This window comes from Peromyscus maniculatus, chromosome 16 (assembly GCF_049852395.1).
Source record: "Peromyscus maniculatus bairdii isolate BWxNUB_F1_BW_parent chromosome 16, HU_Pman_BW_mat_3.1, whole genome shotgun sequence".
Lineage (NCBI taxonomy): Eukaryota > Metazoa > Chordata > Mammalia > Rodentia > Cricetidae > Peromyscus > Peromyscus maniculatus.
In genome coordinates this window covers 40,920,474-40,945,861 of record NC_134867.1, presented here as the reverse complement: position 1 = coordinate 40,945,861, position 25,388 = coordinate 40,920,474, and the positions used below count along the sequence as shown (strand labels likewise).

Below are 25,388 nucleotides of genomic sequence, written 5' to 3'. Positions count from 1 at the left end.
GGCCACAAGCCAAACCCAGCCCACTGGCTGTTTCTGGGGGATCGGGATCAGCTGATGTTCAGCAATGCCCATTCTTCTACAGACTGTCTGTGGTTGCTTTTCCACTACACTGCTGGAGCAGTTACACCAGAGACCATGAGGCCGCAAACGTTAAAATGCTCATCAAGTTGCTCCCAGATGAGGATGAACAACAGAAATGAACATCAAAACATGGGCTCCAACAGGGAGCTCACGCTAGCAATAACAGGGTCCGGGAGAACTTCATGTATGACGGTCCATGACTGCCCTGGACAGAGTTAGGTCCATCCCTGTCACTTTCCAGAAGCTTCCTTCTCATCCAGTCATGTTCTTCTTACACTGCACAATACTTCTCAGAGCCAGGACCTAGTAGCATTTTCTTAACTGCTCTGATCTCAGGAGGAAACAAATGTTGTTCTGACATCACCCAGAGGTGCTGTGATCACATCCCCAGGCTGTTCACATTTTCACCAGTGGGTTCCTATGCTGAGTAGTCACCTTTTGGGAGGACAGGCTGGAGACCACCCAGACCCAGGAGTGGAATCGGCCCACTCCATCAAGATAATCCCTCAACTGAAACCAGCAAGGAGTCTCAAGGCCACCAAAGTCAACTAGATGTGATGGCAAAGATGTGGGACCATTTATGAATGTTTCTTTACTCTTTGAGGACCACATAACAAAGCACTGGTTCCAGTTTGGTGGCATCACTGACTGAGCATGTGCTATTCACAGTTGCTCATCCATCTTGAGCTCACTGAGGACCAATCCTGAGGATCAAATTCTAGCACACCAGGAAGGGCAAAGCACGATATAAAGAGTCCAGGTCCTTGGAAACATCAGTAAGTTGCTGACTAGTGGCACTGTTCCTAGAGATCTTTTTGTGTGAAATAATAAATTCTGTCATCAAGTACATCATGTTCAAATATTCTGCACGATTCTACTCTAGTTGAAAAAAATGGGTTTGATTTTTGACAATTTAAGAAACCAAAACTGTAACAGTGCTGTTATTTATATTATGTCTTTAATATTTAAAATGTATTCCAAATATGATTGTGCCTCTACATTGCAAGAATTGTGCATGAGAAATGATTCCTTGTCCCCAGGAATGGAAAGTTACAAATGGAAATGCACACTGTAAGGAACAAGGACACGGGTTGTGACAAAGGACCCTCCCTGAGCAAAAGTCAGGCAAAACTTACCTGAAGCAGCAGCAGAACAGATAAGCCCTCGCCCTGAGCAAAGTACACCCGTGTGCAAGCATGGCATCCTCACTGCAACCTTTTGAGATGGGAGCAGGTATCCTCACCTGATAATGACCAAAACCATAGCAGTGAACTCAAATAACTTGCCAGATCAAGTCAGTGAATGTTGGAGCTGGCACTGCATGAAGCTGGGCACACACCTCCACAGTGCTGCTGTGCCCCTGGTACAGCGTGCTGCTGTTCTCATGATACCCACCCTCTCCAATCAGCCAGTGCAGGCCTGCGATGGGAAGCCTGGTCTCTAGAAACCCAACCAACCAGGGACACAATTCAGTTCGTACCAGCTTCAGTTGGCCATTCATCCTGTCGCTTACACGAAGAAAAATCTGACATGGGTACTGGGTATATGGGCCAAAGGTCAGTCTCTCCCATGCTCTCCCCCACAAGCATGACCTGAGAACTGCAGATGAATGAGGGGAGCTGACTTTTCTCAATCAGATCCCCTGCTCGATCCTGGCCAAAGGGAAAGCAGAGAGCTGTTTCCGTTCCTCCCACAAGTGATTCTCAATTCAGAGATCAAAGTCCACAGCAAGCAGCAGCCACTGCCAGCCTAGAAGGCAAAGGGGAGGTGCTGGCAGGGGGGTGGGGTGGGGAGTGCAGCACTAGCCACATTCTCTAGCTGGCAAGTATGTTCTCCAACAAAAATTATCTAAATGTCTTTTTAAACACTGATGTGGGGATAAATTACTCTTTTAATTCTGTGCACATGTGACAAACAGGCCTAGAAGAAAATGAGCAGTGCCATCTTGTGACAGCGTGAATAAACACCAATTAGGTGAAAACTATGGAAAACTGAAATCATAGTAGACCATAAATCTCAAAATACCTCAGCAGGAAGACGTGCTCACGGGAACACAGAACTGTGACCATGTGATGTCACCACTACTCAATGTGATTGGCAGACTGATTTGCTCCTAATTCCTGATCAACATTGTGGGAGGCCAGCTCCCACTTTTCAAAGGGTTCCTATGAGGAGGAGAGAAGAATAAGAAACATTTAGATAGAAAGATAGCAGAGAGGAGCCAACCAGAAACACAGGATAGCTTCGGGAGGACCTGGGTCAAAATCTACTGGTCCCTTCTGTCTCTTCAAAAGAGCCTTTTATAACAATGCCAAGGGGCAGGGCAAAAGACCTCCCCCTTTCTAGACCAAAGTCTACCTCACAGCCAAGTGCAGACCTTTCCAAACATGTGATAACCACGCCTGTGGTCCGATCCTTCCCCTATGCAGCCCTGCTGGGTAAAGCAAGCTCAGATCTCACTATGAAACTTCTGTGGGCCTCCAAACAATCATACACAAATAAAAAACCTAATCCTCAAATACATAGGGAATGGACTCAGAAGAGACAAAATAATACTTATAAAAACCTAGGTCGGAGAAAATATGTTTCTTGCTTGAAATTCTCTTCAAGGCTACCATCGGTAACAACCGCAGCAGAAAAGTCAGATACACAGTTTGGAAGTGGAGGGTGACTTATGTGTCGGTGTCTGGGCACACTGCATCTTTCCCACAGCTTACTCCTGGTCTAAAACCTCCAGTGACCTGTCCATGTGTCCTCAATTCTTGGTTGACCATGCACTCACTGGCCCTTCTGAGGACACTGTCGCACCCTACGCTCAGCAGAAAAGTACAAAGAACTAACCTCATATTTTCCCACATGAATACTTTAAATCCATGCTGGGTGTAACCTGAGCTGGGAAGCAGAGGATGCAACGCTTTAGAGCCAACCCCCAAATGACATCTGTCTAGCCCATTGCAGAGGGTCACTCCAAGGACTGCTTGGCCTCACATCTATGCACATGAATGTAGAAGCAGCTAACATATCACTCTTTATGAAATAGAGGAAGCTGGGTACGCACACATAGGGACTCTTTAAATACTGGCTAGAAAGCCAATCCTTTAATCCTTATTGCAATCATGTACTCAATTCAGCATATATATATATATATATATATATATATATATATATATATATATATATATATTTTACTTATAATATCCTACTTGAGTGAAAAATCCGAGGGGTAGTTCAACTACATTATGAAAACAGATTCTCAACAGCAGGTGACTGCCAACCCAAATGTGGCCCCCACGATGCTTCTGCATCATGGATTTTGTCAAACGGCACACAGGAAGGCTCTTAAAGACATGAAGCAGCTGACAGGCAGAAGCTGAAGGAGGCTGTCCTATCCAGCTCTTCACGTGACACTTCTGAGGTCTGTCCTTCCTAGCTTGGCCCACTGCTTCATGTCACACTCCACTGCTGTCCCACAGCCACTGCTAGGTATCAGGCCCCGCCTTCCTCTACAGTCCCTGGCAGCATTCCACATACATGGCTAGCTACCAGGCCCTGCTGGCTGCCCAGCTGCCTCTGCTCCCCAGCTCTTCTGGTCATGTATGTGGGGCTTCAGCAGCAGGGGTGTCGGAGTGGGGACCCAGGAACAGGGTGTCAAGCAGGGCCTGATAACTAGTAGTGTATGTGAAGTCACAGTGGGGGAGGGGGAGGGATGGCGTACCTAACAGAGCCTGAACCTTAACATTTTCTGAGGGAGGGGTGAGGGGTTCAGGAGGATCTGCTATTTTTCATTGTTTTTGTGGGGATGGTGTCCCTCATGGTCTGATTGCTAGGAAGGTAAGTTTAGTAGTCAAGTATCTCTCAGGACCTGAACCCTAGATGCATATTTGGGGTGCTGGTCAGGTGTCCAGCAGCACCCAAATCCTTAGTCTTAGATGTAAAGTAGGGAGCGGGTGGTGTCCAGTAGGGTGTGATAACCAGCATTCTGGCATGGCCTGAAACACAACAGTCTTTACAGACAGTGAGGGGGCTGGGAGTGTGTCCTCTAGCATGCTATCTGGAGCAGGAGGGAGTCAGTAAGACCTAATTCATAACAGTGTATGCATGGCTTGAGGGGAGCATCCAACAGAGCCTGGCATCTAGCAGCGGATGTGAAGGAGGTAGCATCAAGCCCTGGTATCTACAAATGTGTATGTACTAGGGGTGTGTCCAGGAGGTTAATTGATGCCTTCCAGTGTATTGAGGTTGTCCAGCAAGGCCAGCCACTTACATGTATTGGTGAAATTATTAAGGCCACTCCACGTAGTTCAAAGGGAGATTTATTTAATGACGTAACTTACAAATGAAGGAAGAGGTAGGTTGTGGGTTCTGTGAAAGACACAGCGCAGTCCGGCGGTGTTCTCTGGGGAACGCTCCCCAGTCTACCTCTAGCGTCCACGGTCCAAGAAGGAAGAGTGCGGCGCATCCCAATCTTGGGTCTTCAGGGCCCTCCCTTCACCCCGCCGTGTAGGTGTGACAGTTACTGAAGTCTCAATGGGGGTTGGAACTTCCAGATCAAAGCTGGAATGGCTACCCACTACAACATGTGCTGGACATGCCCTTTCCTGTGGCTGACCATATAGACTGCTACTTTTCACACTATGTTGGGAAACCCATTCTACCACTCCATATTGACCCAAACTCACAGGAATAAGGGTCCCTATGGCAAGGTATCAAGAAGTACTGGGGATTAGGAAATACAGAAGACAGAAAACTGGAACCAGGAGGTCTTGCATTAGCCAAGCAAGTGTATTAAGCATAGCATCATCTACATTATTTGTAGGGGCAAAATGGGCCTAGGATCAGCAGAAAGCTAAATCACACAATGCTGGCAAAGAGAATACAGGACACATCTCATACATAGATTCCTTAGGACTGATACCACAGCCTTGCAGGGGGAAAAGCCAGATTCCCTGGATCTGAAACCTTAACTCCTTCGAGGTCCTTGCTCCAGCCCCAGTCTGGACCTTGCTAAGTCTGGCCCTAGGCAAGGACACAGAACAATTGCTCTCTTTGTCTTTTCATCAGGGTCTCCAAGAAAACCTTATATCAGCCTGGCTCTCAACAGGTTCCTTTTTTGTTTTTTAAGGCCAGATGAGTTATTCGTGTCTGAATGTCTAGGGGATCCTGAAATTCCTAAAACCACAGGCCTCCTAATATCAAGAGAATCGTACAAGTGGTACAACACTACCGTGTACAATACTGAATAAATGTTGAAGGATGTTAAAGGGGCTAAGTCCCTGAAGCTTGTAAATAAATTTTTGGCCAGCTCAGAAAAAGGAGAGTTAAATATGAGATGAGCACAGCCCAGGTCAGTAACTAATTACTCAAGGGTTAATAAATCTAAACTAACATTCTCATGATTCCATATCCACTGTAAATGATTTTTAACTTTATCACATTTCCATTTAGATTGATTATAGCTTACAGGAGTGATGTAGACATATCCAACACCAGCATGACCTTGCAAAGTTAACCGACGGTTGCTTATAGTGTTATCTCCTAGGTACAACATCACAACTTCTAAAGCATTAAAGCATTTCACTTACCTTTTCGTTTTCTTATCTATACATTTTTGAGTGGCCAAAGCCACAGAGATATTATACTTAAGCAAGCTGATTAACAAAATGAGCAGCTTGTACTTGTTCAGTAATGCCCATTACAGAAGCCGCTGCAGAAGCCATAGCAGTGATTACTGTAAAGATGCCAGCTAACATCTGACCTATGAATCTCCACTTTCTAGTGAGAACCTGACGTAGCTCAAGGACAGCCTGTCGTCCAGGGTCACCATACCTCACACCATTAAGGGACACAGGGGCCATAACAAAGGAAAGCCGTGAAGCCAGAGAAGGCTCTTATGAGCAGAGGAGGCGTCCACACATTTAGAGAGGATACGATGGATATGGGCAATTCTGAAGTGTGCCCCACTTTCTTGAATAGACAGCCTCTCAGTCAGTAACATATATGGAGAGTTAACACAATCAACTAGTCCAAACATAAAAAGATGCCCATATCATAGTTGCCCCACAGGCAATCATGCTGTTCAGGGCTGTGGCTAACAACCAAGGGTCTGGCTGGCATTCCTCTCTGGAGACATTTTAACAGGACACAGCTAACGAAGGGATTTATCTCCATCCGGACCAGATACCTAGACGTTTCATGGGACAAAGCAGAAGGGGGCCCAGCATGGCCTGAAAATTAGATGTCTTTGTGGGATGACAGAGGGTGGGGAATCTAAAATGGCCTAGGTCCGTCCTACCACTTGACGGGAGAAAGGCAAGAGGTCCAGCAGGGATAGACATCAATGGTGAGGGGAGCATGGTGACATTTGCCTCCCAATGGGCTGATTCGTAGGGGTGTAAATGGACTGATAGCATGTTGTCCATTGTGGCCTGACCCTCAGCAGTGTATCTAGGGGGGTGGTGGGGGTGAAAGGGTATTTAGTAAGATATGATACACAGCAGTGCATGGGGTGGCGTGCTGGGGATTTTGTGCCTGTCTTGAAATATAACTGTATGTTTATGGACAGTGGTGGTGAGGGGGATGTGTCCACCAAGGCCTGAGCCATAGAACAATACATAGGGTGGAGACAGCAGGCAGGAACTGATCCATCATAGTAGGGCTGAGTTACCTAGCGAGACCCCAAGTATATGAGGGGTGAAAAGGAGGGCCAGGGATTGACATCTAGTAGTGTATACTGGAGCAACCAGCAGGGATTTCTGCCTATTAAGTTTATGTGTGGGCTCTCTGGGGGCAGTGCATTGGGGAGGTTTGGGAATACTATTCACGGGTGGCTTCAGGGGAGGACGTTGGATGGGTTCTGCTTCCTAGAAGTTTACATGTGCTAGACATGACCTCTCCTTTTGTTGCCCCATATACTCTGATAGTTTTCATGCTCTACTGGATGTCCTCTTACATGACCCCATATAAACGTCTACACATCAGGCCCGGCTAGACACCTTATCACACAGCGTATCACTTGCACTGCTAGGAATCAGGTGCTGCTGAAGACCTAATTCTCATGAAACTTGTGAAATACACATTGCACTGTTTCAGGTTCAGTTAAATACTGCTATGTGATCGCACAGGACGTATTAGATATAGGGCCCTGCAAGACAACCGCCAAAGGTTATCACCTAACATGCCTCTGCTTTTTATCAAGCCCTTCTGGGTATGCATGCATGTATGTGCTCGCGCACGCACGCGCACGCGCGTGTGCGCGCGCGCGCACACACACACACACACACACACACGCGCACACACACACCACTCCAATTGCAAGTGCACAAAAAGTACTATGTATTGGGTACCAGTTGGCCACTGCCCTCTATCCCACACAAGATGCAAGTATTAGGCCACAGAATATACTAACACCTCCAGCAACACCCAACACATCCTGTTTTCATTAGGCCCTGCTGGATGACGCTCTCTCTCTCTGATCCACTGCCCCACATACACTGCTGGACATCACACACTACACAGACGTGCTACATGAGCTGGCCAGCTTCCCCACAGCCAGAGCCCACATGGCATCAGGCCTTGCCCAACAACCCCTGCAGCTCTGCATACACTGCTACAAATCAGGTCCCCTGGGACCCCTCCCAGCCCACATTTTGTGATAGGTACCCAGCAGTGCTGGCTACATCCTACCTACAATGCCCCAAACAAACAGTGGTATTAATCACACCCTGCTAATCATATCCCCATACACTTATTGCTATGTATCAGGCTATTGTGGACCACTGACCCACACAGCTCCAAATACACTTTCAGAACGTGCCCTGATGAACACAGCCCTGCCACTCGGCCAGACATATTACTGATTATTTGTTCCCTCTGCTCCCTCCTGACCTCCCATGCACTACTAGATTTCAGGTATGGTTAGACTCCCCCCTGCCACACCGTCCATGTCCCTCATACAGTGCCAGCATTAGTGACTGCTCACCAGCCCCCTGCATTGCCTCACACATGATGAGGTATCAGGCCTTGTAGGATAGCACCCATGCCCCACCTAAACTGCTAGGTGCCAGCCCATTTAGGAACCCTCTCCTTCCCCTCATAAAGTACCAGCATCAGGCACTGTTAGACTCACGCTCCACTCCTATAGCTTTCCAGTCTATGATGCAAGTTTACACGCCATGATGATCATTCCTACTTTCCAAGAAAAATTTCTAGGGTCAGGTTCAAACAGACAGTAATCCTGGGTCCCTGCCCACAAGTACTACCGGGTATCAAATACTGTGTCCTTCATATACAGTGCTGGATAGAAGACCATGAGGACCCCATCCCCCACAAATACACACCATGCAGGGCTAAGCATCAGCCCAAGCGATACACAACATCTCCCTTACTGTGAGACATCCAGTCTTGCTGCTCTCCCTAGACTGACTGCTACATATCAGATTTGCTGGACATCCCCATACTTCACACACACACACACACACACACACACACACACACACACACACACCACAATCAGTGACTGGGAGAGTAGACATCGAACTCAGCAGAAGAAATCCAGCTAGCATGTAAGCTTTTATTTCTCTCTGCTCTTGACTGTAGATGCCATGGGACTAATCCTTTGAGGTTCCTGCCTTGATTTCCCCATAACGATGGACTATAACCAGGAACTGTACACCGAAATAAACTAGCTTCTCTGCCATGTCGCTTTTTTATCAGGATATTTTATCAACATATCAGGAATGGCACCAGGACACCATCCCATGCCTGGCTCCTCTACACTGCTGGGAATCTGCATGTGGCCCTTGAGTGTGGGGGCGGTGGGGTATTTAGCAGTTCTGATAGCAGTGTGGGGGAGGGGGTCCTCCAGCCATGGTGCCCAGCTTCAATCTCTGAAAGCCTAATGATCCTCTGCAGAGTCCTTTCAGTATCTGTGAGATTTGCACAGCCATGACCTACACATGACCTACACATGACCTACACATGTCCTACTTACTGTGACCTCACGAGGAGCCATTGTGAGAGTCCACCCAGCGGATACAATGGTGTGGCCTGGCCTGGTTTCTGTGGGTCTAGGAGGCGGGGTGGAGTTTTAGCCTGTGTGATTTACTGATCTCTAGTGAGGTTGTGTGGTTTGTGTGCAGCGTGTGTGTCTGTGTGACTGTGTGTAGGTGTGTGTGACTGTGTGCTGTGTGTAGATACATCCTTGTGTATGTGTGAGTGTGTGTGAGTTCATCTGTCGGCCTTGTACAGCCACTGGGGAAGGCCAGAGCTCCACCGTCAGTGACTCCCTAAAGGTAGGGTGACAGCCTTAACTTCCAAAGCAGCCATTCCCCGGCCTGTGTTTCTCCACTTAAGCTAGGCTGGTTGGCCCAGGAGCCTCTGGGATCTGCCTCTGTCACCTGTGTGCTGAGGTGAAAGCTGGTGACACCAGGCCTGTTTTGTGTGGGTGATTCTTTGTTCTCATTGTTGTGGTGGGGAGTGATCCTTTACATCTAACTCAGGACCTCATGCTTGCAAGGGAAATTCTTTACTGAATGAGGCCTCTCTCGAGCTCCTGGACACTTGGTTTTCTGTTTTTAGTTCTATTTATTTTTCTGCTTACATTCTTATTTTCCTTGGGTGTTTAATGGTTGTGTTTGGGGCTTTTTTTTTTTTTTTTTTTTGCTTGTTTTCTGACGTGAATTTTTGTTATACATTTTTAATTTTTATTTTCTTTTTTAATTTTAACATTCTTTAATCTTTTACTTTTTAAATTTTTTAAATATTTAAAACTTTAAAAATAGTATTGATCATTAGTAGTGTTCTTGGTCTTTGGAGTTTATACCTATTTGGCTTGTGGTTGGTTTTGATTCTCTGATTCTTGTTTGGTGTGCTTTTTATTTTGCCTGTCTGCCTCCATGTACTTCATGGACTTTTGGGTGCTTCTGTTTCTGTTTTGATTTCTTCAGGCGTCTTGACTTTTCTTGGGTTTCTTTGATTGGTATTGTGCGTACCTGGTCTGGTTTTGGCTATTGGTTTTAAAATTTTGTTTTCTTTTGTGTATTTATTTACTCACTCATTCTTGTTCCATGCATTTCTTCCCCTATCCCCCAGTTCCTGGTGAAGTTTTTCAAGCAGCATCCAAAAGATTCCTGAGCTGGGATCCTTCCACTTTAGTGGATGGTAAGTTAGGTCTTGGTTTGGGTGTCAAGTTGGGGTTTTGTCTGTGTGTGTCATTGGTGCCAGAATTGAAAGCTACTTGTTGGTGGGGTTTACACTTTGTTCTTTGTTTTGACTTTCTTGCCCAGGATTTTGGGACTTCCATTGCAAATGTCTCTGTACAGTCCCTTATATCTCCTGTCTCCCTCCCCTCCCCTTCTCTTGGATGCAGCATCACTACCAACCATGTCCAGTGATACGGAGGAGGAGTCCTCAGAGCCCAGCACCGTGCCCAGCATCTTTGGGGAAGAGGTGTTCACCAAGCAGTACACCATCCTGAAGGCCTTAGGCCAGGGTGGCAGTGCGAAGGTCATGCTGGCCCTGCACCGTCTCACAGGCGCCACAGTCGCGGTGAAGGCTCTGATGAAGCAGGAGAAGCGGAGTGAGCCGCCAGCGTCTGAGGTCGACATCATGAGGATGCTCAGACATCCTAACATTGTTTCCCTCCTGCAGGTGATAGAGACAGAGTGGAACATTTACTTAATTATGGAAGTGGCTGAGGGAGAACAGCTATTTAATCGTATCCAAAAAGCTGGATGCCTGAAGGAAGATGAGGCGAGAAGCATATTAGTTCAGCTGTTTAGTGCCATAGGCTACTGCCATGACAAAGGTGTTGCTCATAGAGACCTAAAGCCTGACAATGTCATAGTGGATGAGCATGGGAAGGTGAAAATTATTGACTTTGGCCTAGGTGTCAGATTCAGGCCTGGGCAAAAGCTGGAAAAGCCATGTGGCACCTTCCAGTTCATTCCTCCCGAAGTCTTCCTGGGCTTCCCTTATGATGGCCCCAAAGTAGACGTCTGGACCTTGGGGGTCCTCTTATATTATATGGTGACAGGGATTGTCCCATTTGCAGGGGCCACCTTGTCAGAACTCAGGGAACAAGTTCTGTACGGGAGGTATGACATCCCCTATCAGCTTTCCAAAGACTTAAGGAGCATGATCAGCCTATTACTAACCGTGAATTCGAGGCAGAGGCCAACTGTGCGGGACCTCATGGGCCACCCATGGCTTCAGAAAGGGGAAAAGACGTTTACAATTCATTGCAATGGAGACACCAGCTGCCTAGACCTTGAGATTATGGCAGCCATGCAAAACATTGGGTTTGACACCCAGGATATAAGACAATCTTTAAAACACAGGAAGTTCAATGAAACCATGGCTGTATACTACCTACTGAGAGGTCAGGCATGCCAGGACTGTGACAGTAATGTCCACACAAAGGTAATGAACCCAGGGGCAACACCTTTCCCTTCTGTTGAAGACCCTGACATGTTTTCCCTGCCCCTCAAGAGAAGGGCCAGTGAACCTTCTCTTCGGATATTAGTCTCACCCACAGAAAACCCTGATCAGAGTCAAAGGAAGGAGATGGATGACCCTGACCTGCCCGAGAAGACACCCAATCTGGGCAGAGGTCACAAGCGCTCTATGACTGCGCCGTGTATTTACTTACCAAGAGACATTGTGATTGATGTGGAAGACACCAGCTTCTCCAGTAGCTCCCGGTCAGAAAAGGCCTCAAGTGGCCTGGAACAGAGCAGAACTTCAATCTCAAGCTCCCTGCAGCTCAGAGGCTGGGCAGGATGGAAGAAGAGGATTCTGGCATGCATCCTCAGACTATGCTGCTGCATGTCATCCCACAAAAGGTGTCCAAGGAAAGTGTACCCCCCAAAGTGAGGGGACACTGTGATGACAAGAAGTGTGAGGCATAGTCCAGGTACATTTTGCTTTAATCTATGCTTTTGCTCATGGCCTTGTGTAGAGACAACCATTTTTAGTTTCTTGGTGTGCAATGGGTTGGGAGGTCTATGTATCCAGATGTTCTCTCTGGTCCTGGCCAGCCCCGCAGTCCCACAGCCACTCATCATCACCCGGAAGCTTAATATTGTTTACAAACTGTATGGCCTATGGCAGGCCTCTTGCTAGCTAGCTCTTATCTCTTAAATTAACCCATTCTATTAATCTATGTTTTGCCATGTGTTCTGTGGCTTACTGGTCTGCTGGCATGCTGTTCCTTGGACAGCAAGCTGGTGTCGCTCAAGACTCCACCTTTCTTTTTCCTGTCTCTCTCCTTGGATTTCCCACCTGCCTCTAAGCTGCCCTGCCATAGACCAAAGCAGCTTATTTATTAACCAATGGGAACAACATATATTCTCAGAGTACAGAAAGACATCCCCCAACATTTCCCCTTTTCTATCTAAACAAAAAGGAAGGTTTTGGCTTTAATATAGCAAAATTATATATAACAATCATCAAGCAAGAATTACAGTTATAATATCTAGTCTATTTGTGTTTGGCAAAATTAAAGAAAATATTCTATCTAGCCTATATTTGTGAGTCTAAAGTTTTATATCTAATTTATCTTTTATCATAACTAAGGAAAATTATAATTATAACTATCTAGTCTTCAACTACATCAAAGACCCCAGAATGGTATAATATTACCTAAGTAAACAGGAAGTGCATTGTAAACAACTTCTAAAAAAACTAGAATGACAGAGACAACTGGCTCCCTGGACAGTCACCCAAAGTTCCTCTGCAATATTGGGGCATCTGTCTTCACCCTATAGATTTAGAGCTTTTTCAGTTGCTTCTCTCTGTATCCTGCAGAATGTCTGGTAGTCTCCTCTGCAATGCAGGAATCTGAAAGACCATCTTGCCTTGTTTTGGCAGAAATCAGTAGTCATTTTCCCATGGGTCCTCCATGTCCAGTTGATACAATCTTTTGTCAAACACTATAGGCAAGGATAGTTTCTTGCCCAAATGGCTAGCTTTTGCCATAAGGAAAGCAAACTCCACATGGGGTTTCTTCAATGGCCATCATCTTCTTTGAAGTAAACTGATGCTGCCAGGAGCAGACTTGTCTCACTGTCCAGAAAGTCTAAGTTTTTTAAAACAGCTTAAATGTCACATTCTCTAAGTCTTTGAAGTGTTTGAAGATTACATACCTAATTGAAATGTATCTATGTATACCTAGAAAACTTAACTAACATGACTATAAATTTGATTATCATAGATGACTAATTATTAATCTGTATTTCTTAATTATATTTTACAATTTTAAATGAATTGCATAAACATAATTCCTAAAATAAGAATAGAAATATATATAGTATAACAAAATTAATTTTAAATTTGTATCAGTAAACCAAAATCCATAGCAATGTAAAACATTTTAAGCAAGTTGTTGCTCTTTAATAGTAGATTCAATAATCTACACTGCTATCCTATCATATCTATATCCCCTTTTCTTCTTTAGAAAGAGATTGCATTTTTAGTCAACCTCCTTTAAATAAAATAAAGAAAAATAAAATAAAAATAAACATTTATAAACAATATTTTGGGAATTTGGGCATAGCTTCTCATACTACTTCCTGCTGGTTGGGAGCACAGTTAGTCTTACGGGGACACAAAGATAATTTTAGGATTATGGTCAAGTCCTGACTGGAGTAGTGTGTGAGGCTGTATTCTCTGAGCCAGTTACCTTGAAACTGTTCTGGATGTTGGATCATCTGGAGACCTCTCAGAGGGTCTTGGCTGGTCAAACCATATTAACCTGGAAGAAACCCACAGCTTCTCATCTTCTGTGGAAAGAAAAGCAGAACCTCTTTTCCAAAGCAATGTATGCTTGGACATAAATTTTGAAGTCAAGATACCTTTAATATATATATATTGGTTTAACTCAACAACCTTTACAATCAAATGTCTTTCTGCAGTTAGAAATCCCAAAGACAATATAATCCAGACTCTCTGTGTGATTTCCATCTTTACATGACTTAACTTTTATATTTTTCTTATTGTCTCTTTAAAGACTTTATTTTATAAAACTTTTATTTCTTTATATAATTGCATATACTCCTTTTCCCCTCTCTTCCAAGCCTACATACATTTCTGCACAAAATGTTAACCGTTTAGAGTTTTATTCCATCTGAATCTGTCTTGTTATAAATGTATAATCCTTCTCTAACCAGGAGAGATGTTAAACTGTTAAGCTGTGTGGCTAGAATGAAAAGCTGTAGCACTGGCTTCTGATTTTGCCCTTCTCAGCTTCCCAGTATGGTGGTGGTATGTTTACTGCCAGCTCCGGGAGCCATGTGCATTAACAACTCTCGGAAGCAGTGGGTCTATGCCTCCATCAAAGCAGCATGCAGCCCAGAAACCATTTTTTTTTTTTTTGGTCTGTACTAGCAAAAGCTATATCCACCACACACCATGCTGCATGGTGCTTGGAGATGCCACTGTGTACTGCGACGGGAATCCACCATGCCATTTAGCTCATGGTGGCTGGCGGCCAGCTCCACCTTTCAGGCAGCTGTCAGGAGATGAGTCTGTGCTGCTGCTGGCATGAATCTGTGAGACTAGGAAGCCCAATGTGACTCCATTTCTGTGTGTTCAGAATCTTTAAGTTTTCTTAGGTCTATATGGCTCAATGCCAAACAGTGAGTGCCAAATATAGCCAGAAGGTTTCTCTGGTCCTGGCTACCCACCACCCCTTCTCTGTGGTCCTGCAGCCGCTTATAAAATAATCACTCAGAGGCTTAATATTATTTACAAACTCTATGGTCTATGGCAGGTCTCTTGCTAGCTAGCCCTTATATATTAAATTAACCCATTTCTATTAATCTATGTTTTGCCACATGTTCTGTGGCTTACCAGTCTACTGGCATTTTGTTCCTTGGGCTGCAGGCTGGCATCTCTCCAGACTCCTCCTTTCCCTTTCCTATCTCTCACCATGGTTTCCCACCTGCCTCTAAGCTGCCTTGCCATAGGCCAAAGCAGCTTATTTATTAACCAATGGGAACAACATATATTCACAGAGTACAGAAAGACATCTAGATACTGTGTGATGTGGGCTCCCCTAACATCAAAAACAACTAAAATTCTTTCTTACTCCAAGAGGGAAGAACCAGGACTCAGTCACAATCAAATCAAAATGAATGTCCCATGTAAATCAGATGCTGTGGTTCAGTATCCCAAGCCCAGGACTCAGGCTCTGGGCTCCACTCATCTGTGTTCCTGTGATGTGGTGTCTGCAGCACATATGTCCTGTCTTATCAGGTCAGCCTGATTAAAGCCACACCTGTCACTCTTCCTGGTGTCATCCCACAGTCCTGGCGGCTCCACCATGCTGGGGTCTGCTCTGCAAGGAGGCTACATCTTCAACAACGGCATCTCCTGGCCTCTCGCAGTGCCGAGCCTCAGCTGTTCCCCACGGCCCTTTGACCCCTCAGCTTTCATGCACCCAACACCAGGACCACATGGGAAATTCTGACACGTGATCCGCTCTGGCTGCCAGCATGAGATGCAGCCCTTGCCAGCCCTGGACCACAGCTTCTGTGTGGTGACCCTGAGGAAATGCTTTCCAGGAGATCTTGGCTCCATGATGCCTGTGTCTTCTTAGTCATCACTGATGTCTCAGCCAAAGCTAAGTTGCATCAATTGTCCCAACTCAGCAAGGTTTCTCCTTAATGGTTCTGATCTCTTGTTAATCAAAGCTGATTCTTCAGCCTCTGCTGACGAGAAACCATAGGTTATTAGTTCAAAATGTAGACTAAATGGCTCTGATAGCATCTGCTTCTCTCTCAAACATCACCATCCAGGCCTCCATTCTATGCATTTCTCTCATCCTTCTCTGCCATCCCCCACAAGACAGCCCATTAAGCTTTGAGAACAGAGGCTCAGTGCAGGGTTCCAAACACTTCCGCAATCCTCCCCATGCCAGCATGGTCAGCTCTATCACAGCAAAATCCCACAATCATGGTGCGATTTTCTGTCTCAATTTGCTTTCTGTTGCTGTGATGAAACACTGACCAAAGGTAATGTTGTCGGGGCACAGGGTTTATTTGGCTTTCATGTCCCAGTCACAGTCCACCATTACAGGAACCCAAGGTGGGAACTCAGAGAAGGAACCTATGGGCAGAAATTGAAGCAGAGACCATGGAAGAATGTGTTCTTCTGGCTTGATCCCCATGATCATGTTCTGCTTTCTGCCTTATACCCCCAGGACAACCTGTCCACAGTGGCTGTGCCCTCTAAATCCATCATTAATCAACAAAATGCACCCCCAGACTTCCCTACAGGCTCTGTTGGAGGAGTATCCTCAGCAGAGTCTCCCTCTTTCTAGATGACCCTTGCTTACGTCAAGTTATCAAAACCCTAAGTGGCACAGCCTGAAGTATAGTCCCTTAAACTTCAGAATGAAGTTTCATATTGTTTCATATTTGTTTCAAAGTGTCTTAAAAAAAGCCCTGTTTGAGCATGGGCTGGTCCCTCCCAGACAAAGGGAAAAATAAGAGCAAAACAGCCCAAGAGTAAAAATACTGTTTCTGAGAACAGCTAGCAGGTCCGTTGCCATTGCCAACAGATTTGACTGTCATTTGCCCCATGATGTAAACACGCCTGCACTGGGAAGGAGAAGCCAGGATTTTCACCAGGGAAGCTCATTCAAGTGAAAGCTGAATTGGAACCCAAGGTGGCAGCCTTAAAGGTTGTCCCCTTATGACATTAACCTGATGCTTGTGTGCCCCCTGATTTGATCCTAATTAGAACCTGTCACATTTTGATTATTCTCTCAACTGGGATACCCCAAGCATCTCGGGTTGATGTTTGTCAACCTCCAATCTTTTCTATCTACTCTTCTATAATGTCATTTCAAGCCTTGACTTAGATTTGAAATCCTCATTCCAAACCCAAAGCACAGTGATTGTAGACCATTATGCAGGGTGTACAAAACCATCTTTCTTGTGAAGATCCAAAAAGTTGAACTAGAATTAAAGCATAGAATGATGTTTATCACAGAATGGAGAATGGAGGAAGGTGGGGCTGAGACTGAGGCCCTGGGTATGATAGTGATGGATTTCATAGTGGGAGAAAGAGAGATGTGACAAAGAACTAACTTTCAGACAGGAGGAACCAGCTTGGAGAGCAGCGCATTGCAGGGTGTTCACAGTCATTAAGAGTCCCCGTCTTGGGCCTCCTTGCATTTAAAGTGGCCAGACACAGGACACTGAGCTCCACAATTCTGTAGTCATTGTGTTGTTCTCCGTACATGGACACACACAGCTGCAAGAGAAGGGGTGTGGGAAATCCTGCCTGCTATGTGCGCTCATCATTCCTGGTCTCGAATGTTCCTTTGTCTAGGAGGGAGGTAACACATAGTGGAGATTTCTACATGGGAGTACTCCTGCCATCTGGGAGTCTCTCGGGGAATTCCAGTTGATGAGAGAAGGGCCATTAATGAAAAATAAACAGCTGGAAATAAACAGCATCAACTAGAACAAAAGGAACAATCCTCCTGGCTGCCAGACCAGGATACAGGCAAATCCTCAGCTGCAGTCTGGGGACACCGTCCCCCATCCCTCCTGCCCAGCTTCCTCTTCCACATAGAAGGGACAGAGGGGACAGACAGCAGCTCTGCTGGAAACCTCCCCACCACCCCAGTTCTAGCAGCCTTTGACCCGCTCTTCTCTGGATTTGACAGGCTTTCTTCTGACTGGCCTCTCCATCTCAGCACAGGCAGAAGCCCAGCCAAGCAGCATGGAAGTCTATCTTTTCCCAGTCTGCCTCTCATTGGCTCCTGTTTCTGCCTGGTGTCCTAGTATCCGGGTGACCTGACATCAGAGGAAGACTGGGGAGTTCACAATCAGACACACTGCCCTGCTTGTCAGAAAAGAAAAAGGAGGGAGGCTGGTGCTGCCCTCAAGACTTTCCAGAAATGGACCACCCCGGACTTGATGCTCCAGCTCGGGCTGGGAGCACATTCCTGCTCCTTCCACTAAAACTCAACCTGCAGCTACAACCGAGGGGCTAGCTCCTGTGGAGGGGGTTACCTTCAGTTCTGCCCTCTGGGACCTGCTGCTTCTGGGAACTGCTCTCCACAGAGGACTGCTCTTCACTGGTTTTTGGGGGCCTCTGAACGATGACAGCCGAAACTCTCCCAGTCTCTCTTGAATGGCATCCTGCTGCCACTGAGAGTATTAGAGTTCCTACTTTCTGGGTTGTATTTCTTTTGTGTGTGTGTGTATGTCTGAATGGTTGCTCCTATGTTGGAAATAAAACTCTCCCTCTTTTTGTCTCCCTTCACTGTCTGTCCATGCCATTCTTTGAGGTAAGGCAGCCAGCTGAGATGAGTAGGACTGACTGTGTCACAGCCAGCAGGGAGTCCAGCCAGTAGCACCTCAGTTAGCAGGGACTCTCGTCAGCAAAGATGCCAGTCAGTGGGAGCTCCAGCCAATGGGGATGCCAGTCAGTGGGAGCTCCAGCCAATAGGGATGCCAGTCAGTGGGAGCTCCAGCCAATAGGGATGCCAGTCAGTGGGAGCTCCAGCCAATAGGGATGCCAGTCAGTGGGAACTGCCAATAGGGAGGCCAGTCAATCAGAACTCTAAACAATAGGGATGCCAGTCAGTGAGTATACCAGCTAAGAAGGATGCCAGTCAGTGGGAACTCCAGACAATAGGGATGCAATTCCATTCAGCAGGGACTCCTGTGACTCCAGTGAGCTTGAGTCCTAGTCAGCAGGATTTCCAGTTTGTGGGGTCCAGTGAGTGGTTCCTACACTCAGTGAGACTACCAGTTAGAGGGAACTCCAGTTATCTTTGAGTCCAGCTAGAGGGCACCACAAGCCATCAGGTCCCTGGTTCAGCAGGTCCTCCTGTCGACAGAGACCTGAGTCAGCGAGAATGGCTGTCAGAGCAGATGCCAGTCAGAGGATTCCATCTTCTGGGACTCCAGTCGATGACATTGGCCTTTCCAAGTATCTCTTTTATGGGTAGATATTAGAAGTCTGCCTGAAGCTTCTGGGACATAGAAGCTGTTGTACCTGCCTAGGTCACACCTAACTGCTGTCTCTGGAACTCCTCATCCAGGCCTCCTGTGGGCTTCACAGTGCCAGGAGATAAGAGGGAAACACAGTGGAGCAGAGTGTCTCCTGAGTTCTTCACAGAATCTGAATAAAATTGATGTTCATAAATCCCCATGGGATCTTTTTTGCGTTTCCCTTGTACAGTATCAAGGTGTGTAGCCGCTATTTTAGTGGTGGGCAGTTAGAGTTATGCTGAGAATTAGCCAATATCCTGAGGACAAGGGACTTTGAAGAGTTATTAAAGTTCCCCTAACAGTGTCAAGTCATTAACAGCCTCTGGAGGGACCGGGATCTAAGCTGCTCAGAGGGAGGGAATGCAAATCCTTCATGGACTTCACACATGATGGACACTGTTAGCAATTTCAAGAGTGGCCAATGGGAACTCTGGATGCTGCCAGGTATCCCCACTTCTGCAGAGATACACGTGGGAGACTGATGATGTTCTGTGGACAATGCTGTGTTGGGAATCAGAAGAGGCAGGAACATAGTTCTAGCTCACTATCTCTGTAACAACCAAGGAAGAGAGGACGCGTATTTGAAAGAGAGCAAGAAAGTAGTGTGTGGTAGGGTGTGCAGGGAGGAAAGGGAAGGGGGAAATGATGTAATTCTATTTCAATCTCAGAAAATACAAAGTAATTTAAAGAACTGGAAAGAATCCGCCTGAGCATGGCATAAGCATGTCATACTACCTGGTCTGTGACATTGGATGGATGTCTATGTTGCTGGATTCCTTACCTGCATCATGCAAGGTGGTCGTGGTTCCTGTGATATCATGCTGTATTTTTATTTTTAGATCTTGGGTGTGCCAAGACAGTCCCTATGAGACTTGACACAGGTATGGCTCCTTCAGCCACCCTGGTACCCAAGAGTTCCCAGTCAGTTTGTCAGATGTTGTGAGTGAGAGGAGGAGGTGAAAAGAGAGGGGTATAGATGTCCCATGGGACAGGATGTATCCCCTAACACCAGTGCATGGTGTCACAGGAATCTACCTAACAAACGTGACATTAACACTGCCCATTGGCTTTATTCTTCTGCCAATCAGAGAATAAAGACTGCTCACTCTGCCTGGGTTACTGCCATAGGGAGACCCACTGATCAAGTTCAGTGTGGAAACCTCAGCTCTACTTCACCTTGCTCAGGCTCTTCATGACCATGGGCAACTGAAGAGACTGATGTCTTCATGGGACCCATGTCCCAGAGAAGTTCCTCCTGTACACAGAGGGGACAGGGTGGGAATAAGAAAACTAGTCAGTTTGCATCCCTGAGACACATGCCTGAGTCTGTCCACTTAGAACAGAGTGTGATCTATTGAGCTATTTGGGGCTTCAGACCACATGTGGTTGCTTCCTGTGGCATGCTGGGAACAATTGTTGGGGCAAGGCCATTCCCCTCACAGCAGCCAGTAAGCCAAGAGTAGCTGGCTCTTGTGCAAATGCTGCTTTCTGGAGAATTCTCAAGCCACAAATCCATAAATGGATTCATCCAGTCACTAGATGGGAGTCTCCAGGACCCAGTCACCTCTGTAGGCCCCTTCCTCTGCACAATACTGCACTAGGGACCAGGTCTTCGAAACATGAGGGAGAAGTCACTGAAGATCTAAACCCCTTTCTTGCTCTGGCTCCCACAGGCTCCTGTGTGTCTCATAACGCACAACATGCTTAGGCCTCTTCAAGGACTTCACAGTCTTTGCAGTCTCAGATTGCCTGAAAGTCCTTCTCCATTGGCTCCTCTGAGACTCAGCATGAACTCTTCCCATGACCATCTATAAAATATGTTACTGATGTCCAAGGTACAGTGGCCCAGGGTAAGCATTCCATCCCCAAAAGGAGAGCTGAGGGATAGCAAAGTTAGCCAGGTAGACATTAGATCCCCAAATAAGATGTCCATCATGGGACACATTTGGGGCACTTGGTGGTATAACTTGTGTTCAAAGATCTTGACATATCCAAATTCTGTGATAGCTCTGGCCCATGCATGTGCAAGAGCATGTGTATGTATATGTATGTTTATGTGTATGTATATGAATATGGATATGAATATGAATATCTATGTATATGTGTATGTGTATGAGTATGTATATGAATATGAATATGTATATGTGTATGTATATCATGTGTATGTATATGTATATGATGTATATGTATATGTGTATGTGTATGTATAGGATGTATATGTATATTATATGTATATGATGTGTGTATATGTATATGCGTGTGCGTGTGTGTACGTGTACGTGTACATGTATATGTATATGTATATTATGCACTGAATCCAGAGGAACACTTTGATGTCACTGTTAAAGCACCATCCAATCTTCTCTTTTTTTTTTTTTTTTAATTTTGGAGACAAGGTTTCTCACTGGCCTGACAGTCACTTGGAAATCACCAAGTATCCTAGCCTATAGGCCAGAGGGAGTCAGGACCTCTCTCCAGAGCACTGGGATTACAAGTACATCACCACAGAGAGTCTGTTTTTGTTTGTTTGTTTAAATAGGTTCTAGGGATCAAAACCGGGTCCTTATGCTTGCAAGACAAGCATATCATCACCTCACTATCTCCCCAGCCCTGAAGATAATTTTAAACAAATACTACTTGTCCCCAGGGCCATGAGGAATGTGTGTCTCCTACCCCTTACACTAGGCATAGCTCTACAGTGGGACAACACAAAAACCTGTCATCAATATAACTTGATAACCATAGCTCTCCTACTTCCTAAGTACCAGTGGGTTACTCGTGGGTCTTATTCCAGTCTTTGTGTTTCCAGACTACTCTTTGGCACAGGGCTGATGTGCATGAAAGTTCCATTTTTTTTTTTCTTGGAGAAGTGAATGTTGTACATGGTGTTACACACAAACATAAAGACCCCAACAAGAAAACAATCATAGCAGACAAGTCAGTAACAGAGTCCTATTGGCTGCATGTGAAAACTGAGGTCACTTTTCAGAGTGTTTCAGTGAATTTAAAAATAGGCACACCTAGCAAACAAAAGCAGGAAACATAGTTACAGGGCTTGATCTTAGCTTTAAAAATATAGAAAAATAATATGTGTATATGTGTTTATGCATGTGTAGTTGCATGCAGTCATGCAAAATATAAGCAGGAGCACAAAGATTTATCAGAATGTTAATTGTTTTTATCTCTGAGTAGGTGAAGAAGTGATTGATGCTCTTTTATGATATTTGGTAGTAGAACAATTTCAGAATTTGTATAAGAGACAAACACCACACAGATTTTTCTTACAGGGATGGACAGGGTCAGCCAGGCCCTGAAAACCACACCAAACTGTTTCAGTTTTAGTGGAGAAGCCTCGGTGTCAAAGGATTGTGAATGGAATGTAGTTGAAATTTTCTTTGGGCTGCCAACCAGCTCCCAAATAAAGACATGGAGACATTATTAATTATGAATGTTCAACCTTAGCTTAGGCTTGTCCCACTAGGTCTTTTAACTTAATAGGACCTGTTTACATTTATCTATGTTTTGCCTTGGGGAATTTTACCTGTCTTTCATTCTGTATGTCCTACTTTCCTGCTTCCTCGGTGTCCATCTGGCTGGCCCCTGGCGTCTCCCTCTGGACTCCTTTTCTTTCTTCCCTTTCTCCCTGAGCCTAAATTCCTCCTCCTATTTACTCTCCCTGCCCAGAAGTCCCACCTATACCTCCTCCTTCACTAATGGCAGTTCAGCTTTTTATTAGACCAATCAGGTGCTGTAGGCAGGCAAGGTAAAAGAGAAACACATCTTTACATAATAAAACAAATGCAACACATCTTTACATAGTTAAACAAATATTCTGCAATACCAACAAATGCAACATATCTTTACATAGTTAAACAAATATTCTGCAATACCAACAAATGCAACATATCTTTACATAGTTAAACAAATGCAACACATCTTTGCATAGGTAAACAAATATTCCACATCAATGGAAAGGTGATGTGTGCCTTTAATTTCTCTGGCTGCTCTGAGAGATTAGGAGTAGAAGTTGGAAAATCAATTAAGAAACTCACCTAGTTAGAAAAGAATCATGGCTTGCATTAAAATAGAGATAATGAACTTGGGAGAGCTGCATGGATTTGAAGCTGGTTTTGCAGGTGGCAGCTAAGTTCCTGAGGATTGGATGTAGGATGAGTACATTGAAAATAGTCCTTCACATGTTGCTAGATGTTGGGACCATATAGATGTGTGTAGAAGGCAGAGAAGAGGATGAAAGAATTGATTTTGCAAAAAGGTCAAGTGTGGGCTGTTTCAAACTTGAAACACATGTGATTTGTTTCCTTCGATGAAGCTCAGAAGGGATGTCTGGACAGGTTACAAATTTGTAAGTTTCCAGTATCAGAGGATTGCAAATAGTTGTGACAATTCAAAGAGGTTGTGGACAGAGGACAGAAGGGTGGGGCCAGGCACCAGTGAACCCCACTAGGTTTCAGAACTGTGATGCCAGGGAAGAGACTTGCAAAAAAAGTAGGAAGAAAATAGAAGAATGGAGCTCGCTAGAAGCCCAAAGACTGTTTTGAGCAGGGCTCTCTAAAGTTTTTCCATTTAACATCCTTTTTGCTCAAGAAATTAATTTTTATATGACCTAGGGTATACATAAATATGTAAAATAGGTACACAAATCAGATATTTACTGATGATAAATTATAATGAAGTTATTTTAAAATAATTCTTTGCTATATATAAAATTTAACATTTCTTGAAGACAAGCAAATTTTTATATTGGTAAGATGGATACACTTGCTTATTTTTACATGAAGAATTTAATCTGGGCTAAGTATTTGATGTTGGAAGATGTAGGGCTTCTTCAACATTTTCAGAATTGATGGACAATTTAATTTTAAAACCCTCAAAGGTGAAATCACCACTTTGCATAAATACATAGTGCAAAATGGTAGTAGAATCATGTTTAGAGCCATTTCGTAAATTATTGGAAATTCTGTCCTAATCCAAGGCCAGACTTACTTTAACTCACTTTTATGAAACCCTCGTCAGAAATTTTAAAAATGAGCATCCTGACACAGTATAATCCAAAGAGCTCTCATAAGGAACTACACACACAAAAAAAATACTCGGATCTTTGTTTCTATAATTAAGGTATTATGTTTCTATGAGAACAGAAAACGTTAGCCGTGAAAACACATCATCTGATAATGGGCAGTGGTCCCCAATCTGTCACCAGGTGTTTTGCGCAGCTTTAGCTGACACTGTGTTGTAGCATGAATCTTAAAAGTTCTTATTAATAAAATCAAACCCGAGACGAGTTATTGGGGTCCATGCTGGTAGATCAGAGAGACAGAGCAAGCCACAGCTATCTCACCTCACCACTTCCTCAGCTGGTCCTGTTTCCTCAGACTGGAAGCTTCTGTGTCCTCATCCAGAATGAATCTCAGCTGTACTGTGTTGCTCCATAGCCTGAAAGCTTAACCAGGCCAAATGCTTAACCAGCCAAATGCTTAACCAGCCAAATGCCTCTAGTTTCTGGTCCTCACGCCTTATATATCTTTCTGCTGTCTACCACCACTCCCTGGGATTAAAGGCTGGCTTTCTGGGATTAAAGGCGTGTCACCATGCTTGGCTATTTCCAATGTGGCCTTGAACTCACAGAGATCCAGAGGGATTTCTGTCTCTGGAATACTAGGATTAAAGGCATGTGCTATCACTGACTAACTAGTGGCTTGTCTGTTCTCTGACCCCAGGTTAGTTTATTAAGGTACACAATATTTTGGTGAACACAATACCACCACACTGTGTGGCATGACAGCGTGCAGTGTACACGTCGTGTGTTCTGAACCAAGGCTGCAGCTCAGTTACCGGTCAACACTGCTGAGTGCTGCCACAATAGCCCAGACTCGTTACACAGTTGACATTAAGTTAATTTTAGGTCAATGCACATTTAGTGATCCTTCACTATTTTGGTGATTCCACAGTTATGTGTCTCTATATGGGGCTGTGGTCTATAGTGTTTCTGGCTGTGATGCAATGCCCACAGAGAACATCCCCTAAAGAAAAAATATTGAATAAGGGGGCAATGATTTTTTTCTGACTTTTTTTAAAAATAATTACCTGGGAGTGATTGATCTGCCATCTATAATATTTTGTCTCTTCCAGTTTCCAACATGAATAAAGAACATAGAGATAATCAAAACAGAACAACTGAATGCTCCATTGTGCTTAGCTTCATGTTTAAACAAAATGCTTCAACTTTGTTTATTTAAAAACTCACCCTGAAAGATGTCCATACGTAAGTTTAATGAG

At 44.9% G+C, this 25,388-nt stretch overlaps 1 protein-coding gene across 5 annotated transcripts in view; it reads left to right on the top strand.

Moving 5' to 3' along the window:
- The window catches only part of LOC102926743 (sperm motility kinase Z-like), a 61,500-nt gene extending 43,143 nt beyond the window's left edge, over window positions 1-18,357 (top strand). For 2 of the 5 annotated variants that reach the window (XM_076552685.1, XM_042262237.2), the window contains 3 exons: window positions 10,171-10,239; window positions 10,448-11,992; window positions 17,756-18,357. In XM_076552685.1, coding sequence (XP_076408800.1) covers window positions 10,171-10,239; window positions 10,448-11,952 — 1,574 coding nt within the window. In that variant the 3' untranslated portion in view covers window positions 11,953-11,992; window positions 17,756-18,357. Of the gene's footprint in view, window positions 1-3,825; window positions 3,913-5,527; window positions 5,597-9,128; window positions 9,372-10,170; window positions 10,240-10,447; window positions 11,993-17,755 lie in introns of those variants that run through there. The other 3 variants (XM_042262240.2, XM_076552686.1, XM_006986109.4) reach the window with 3 other exon arrangements.
- Window positions 18,358-25,388: the final 7,031 nt, after the last annotated feature.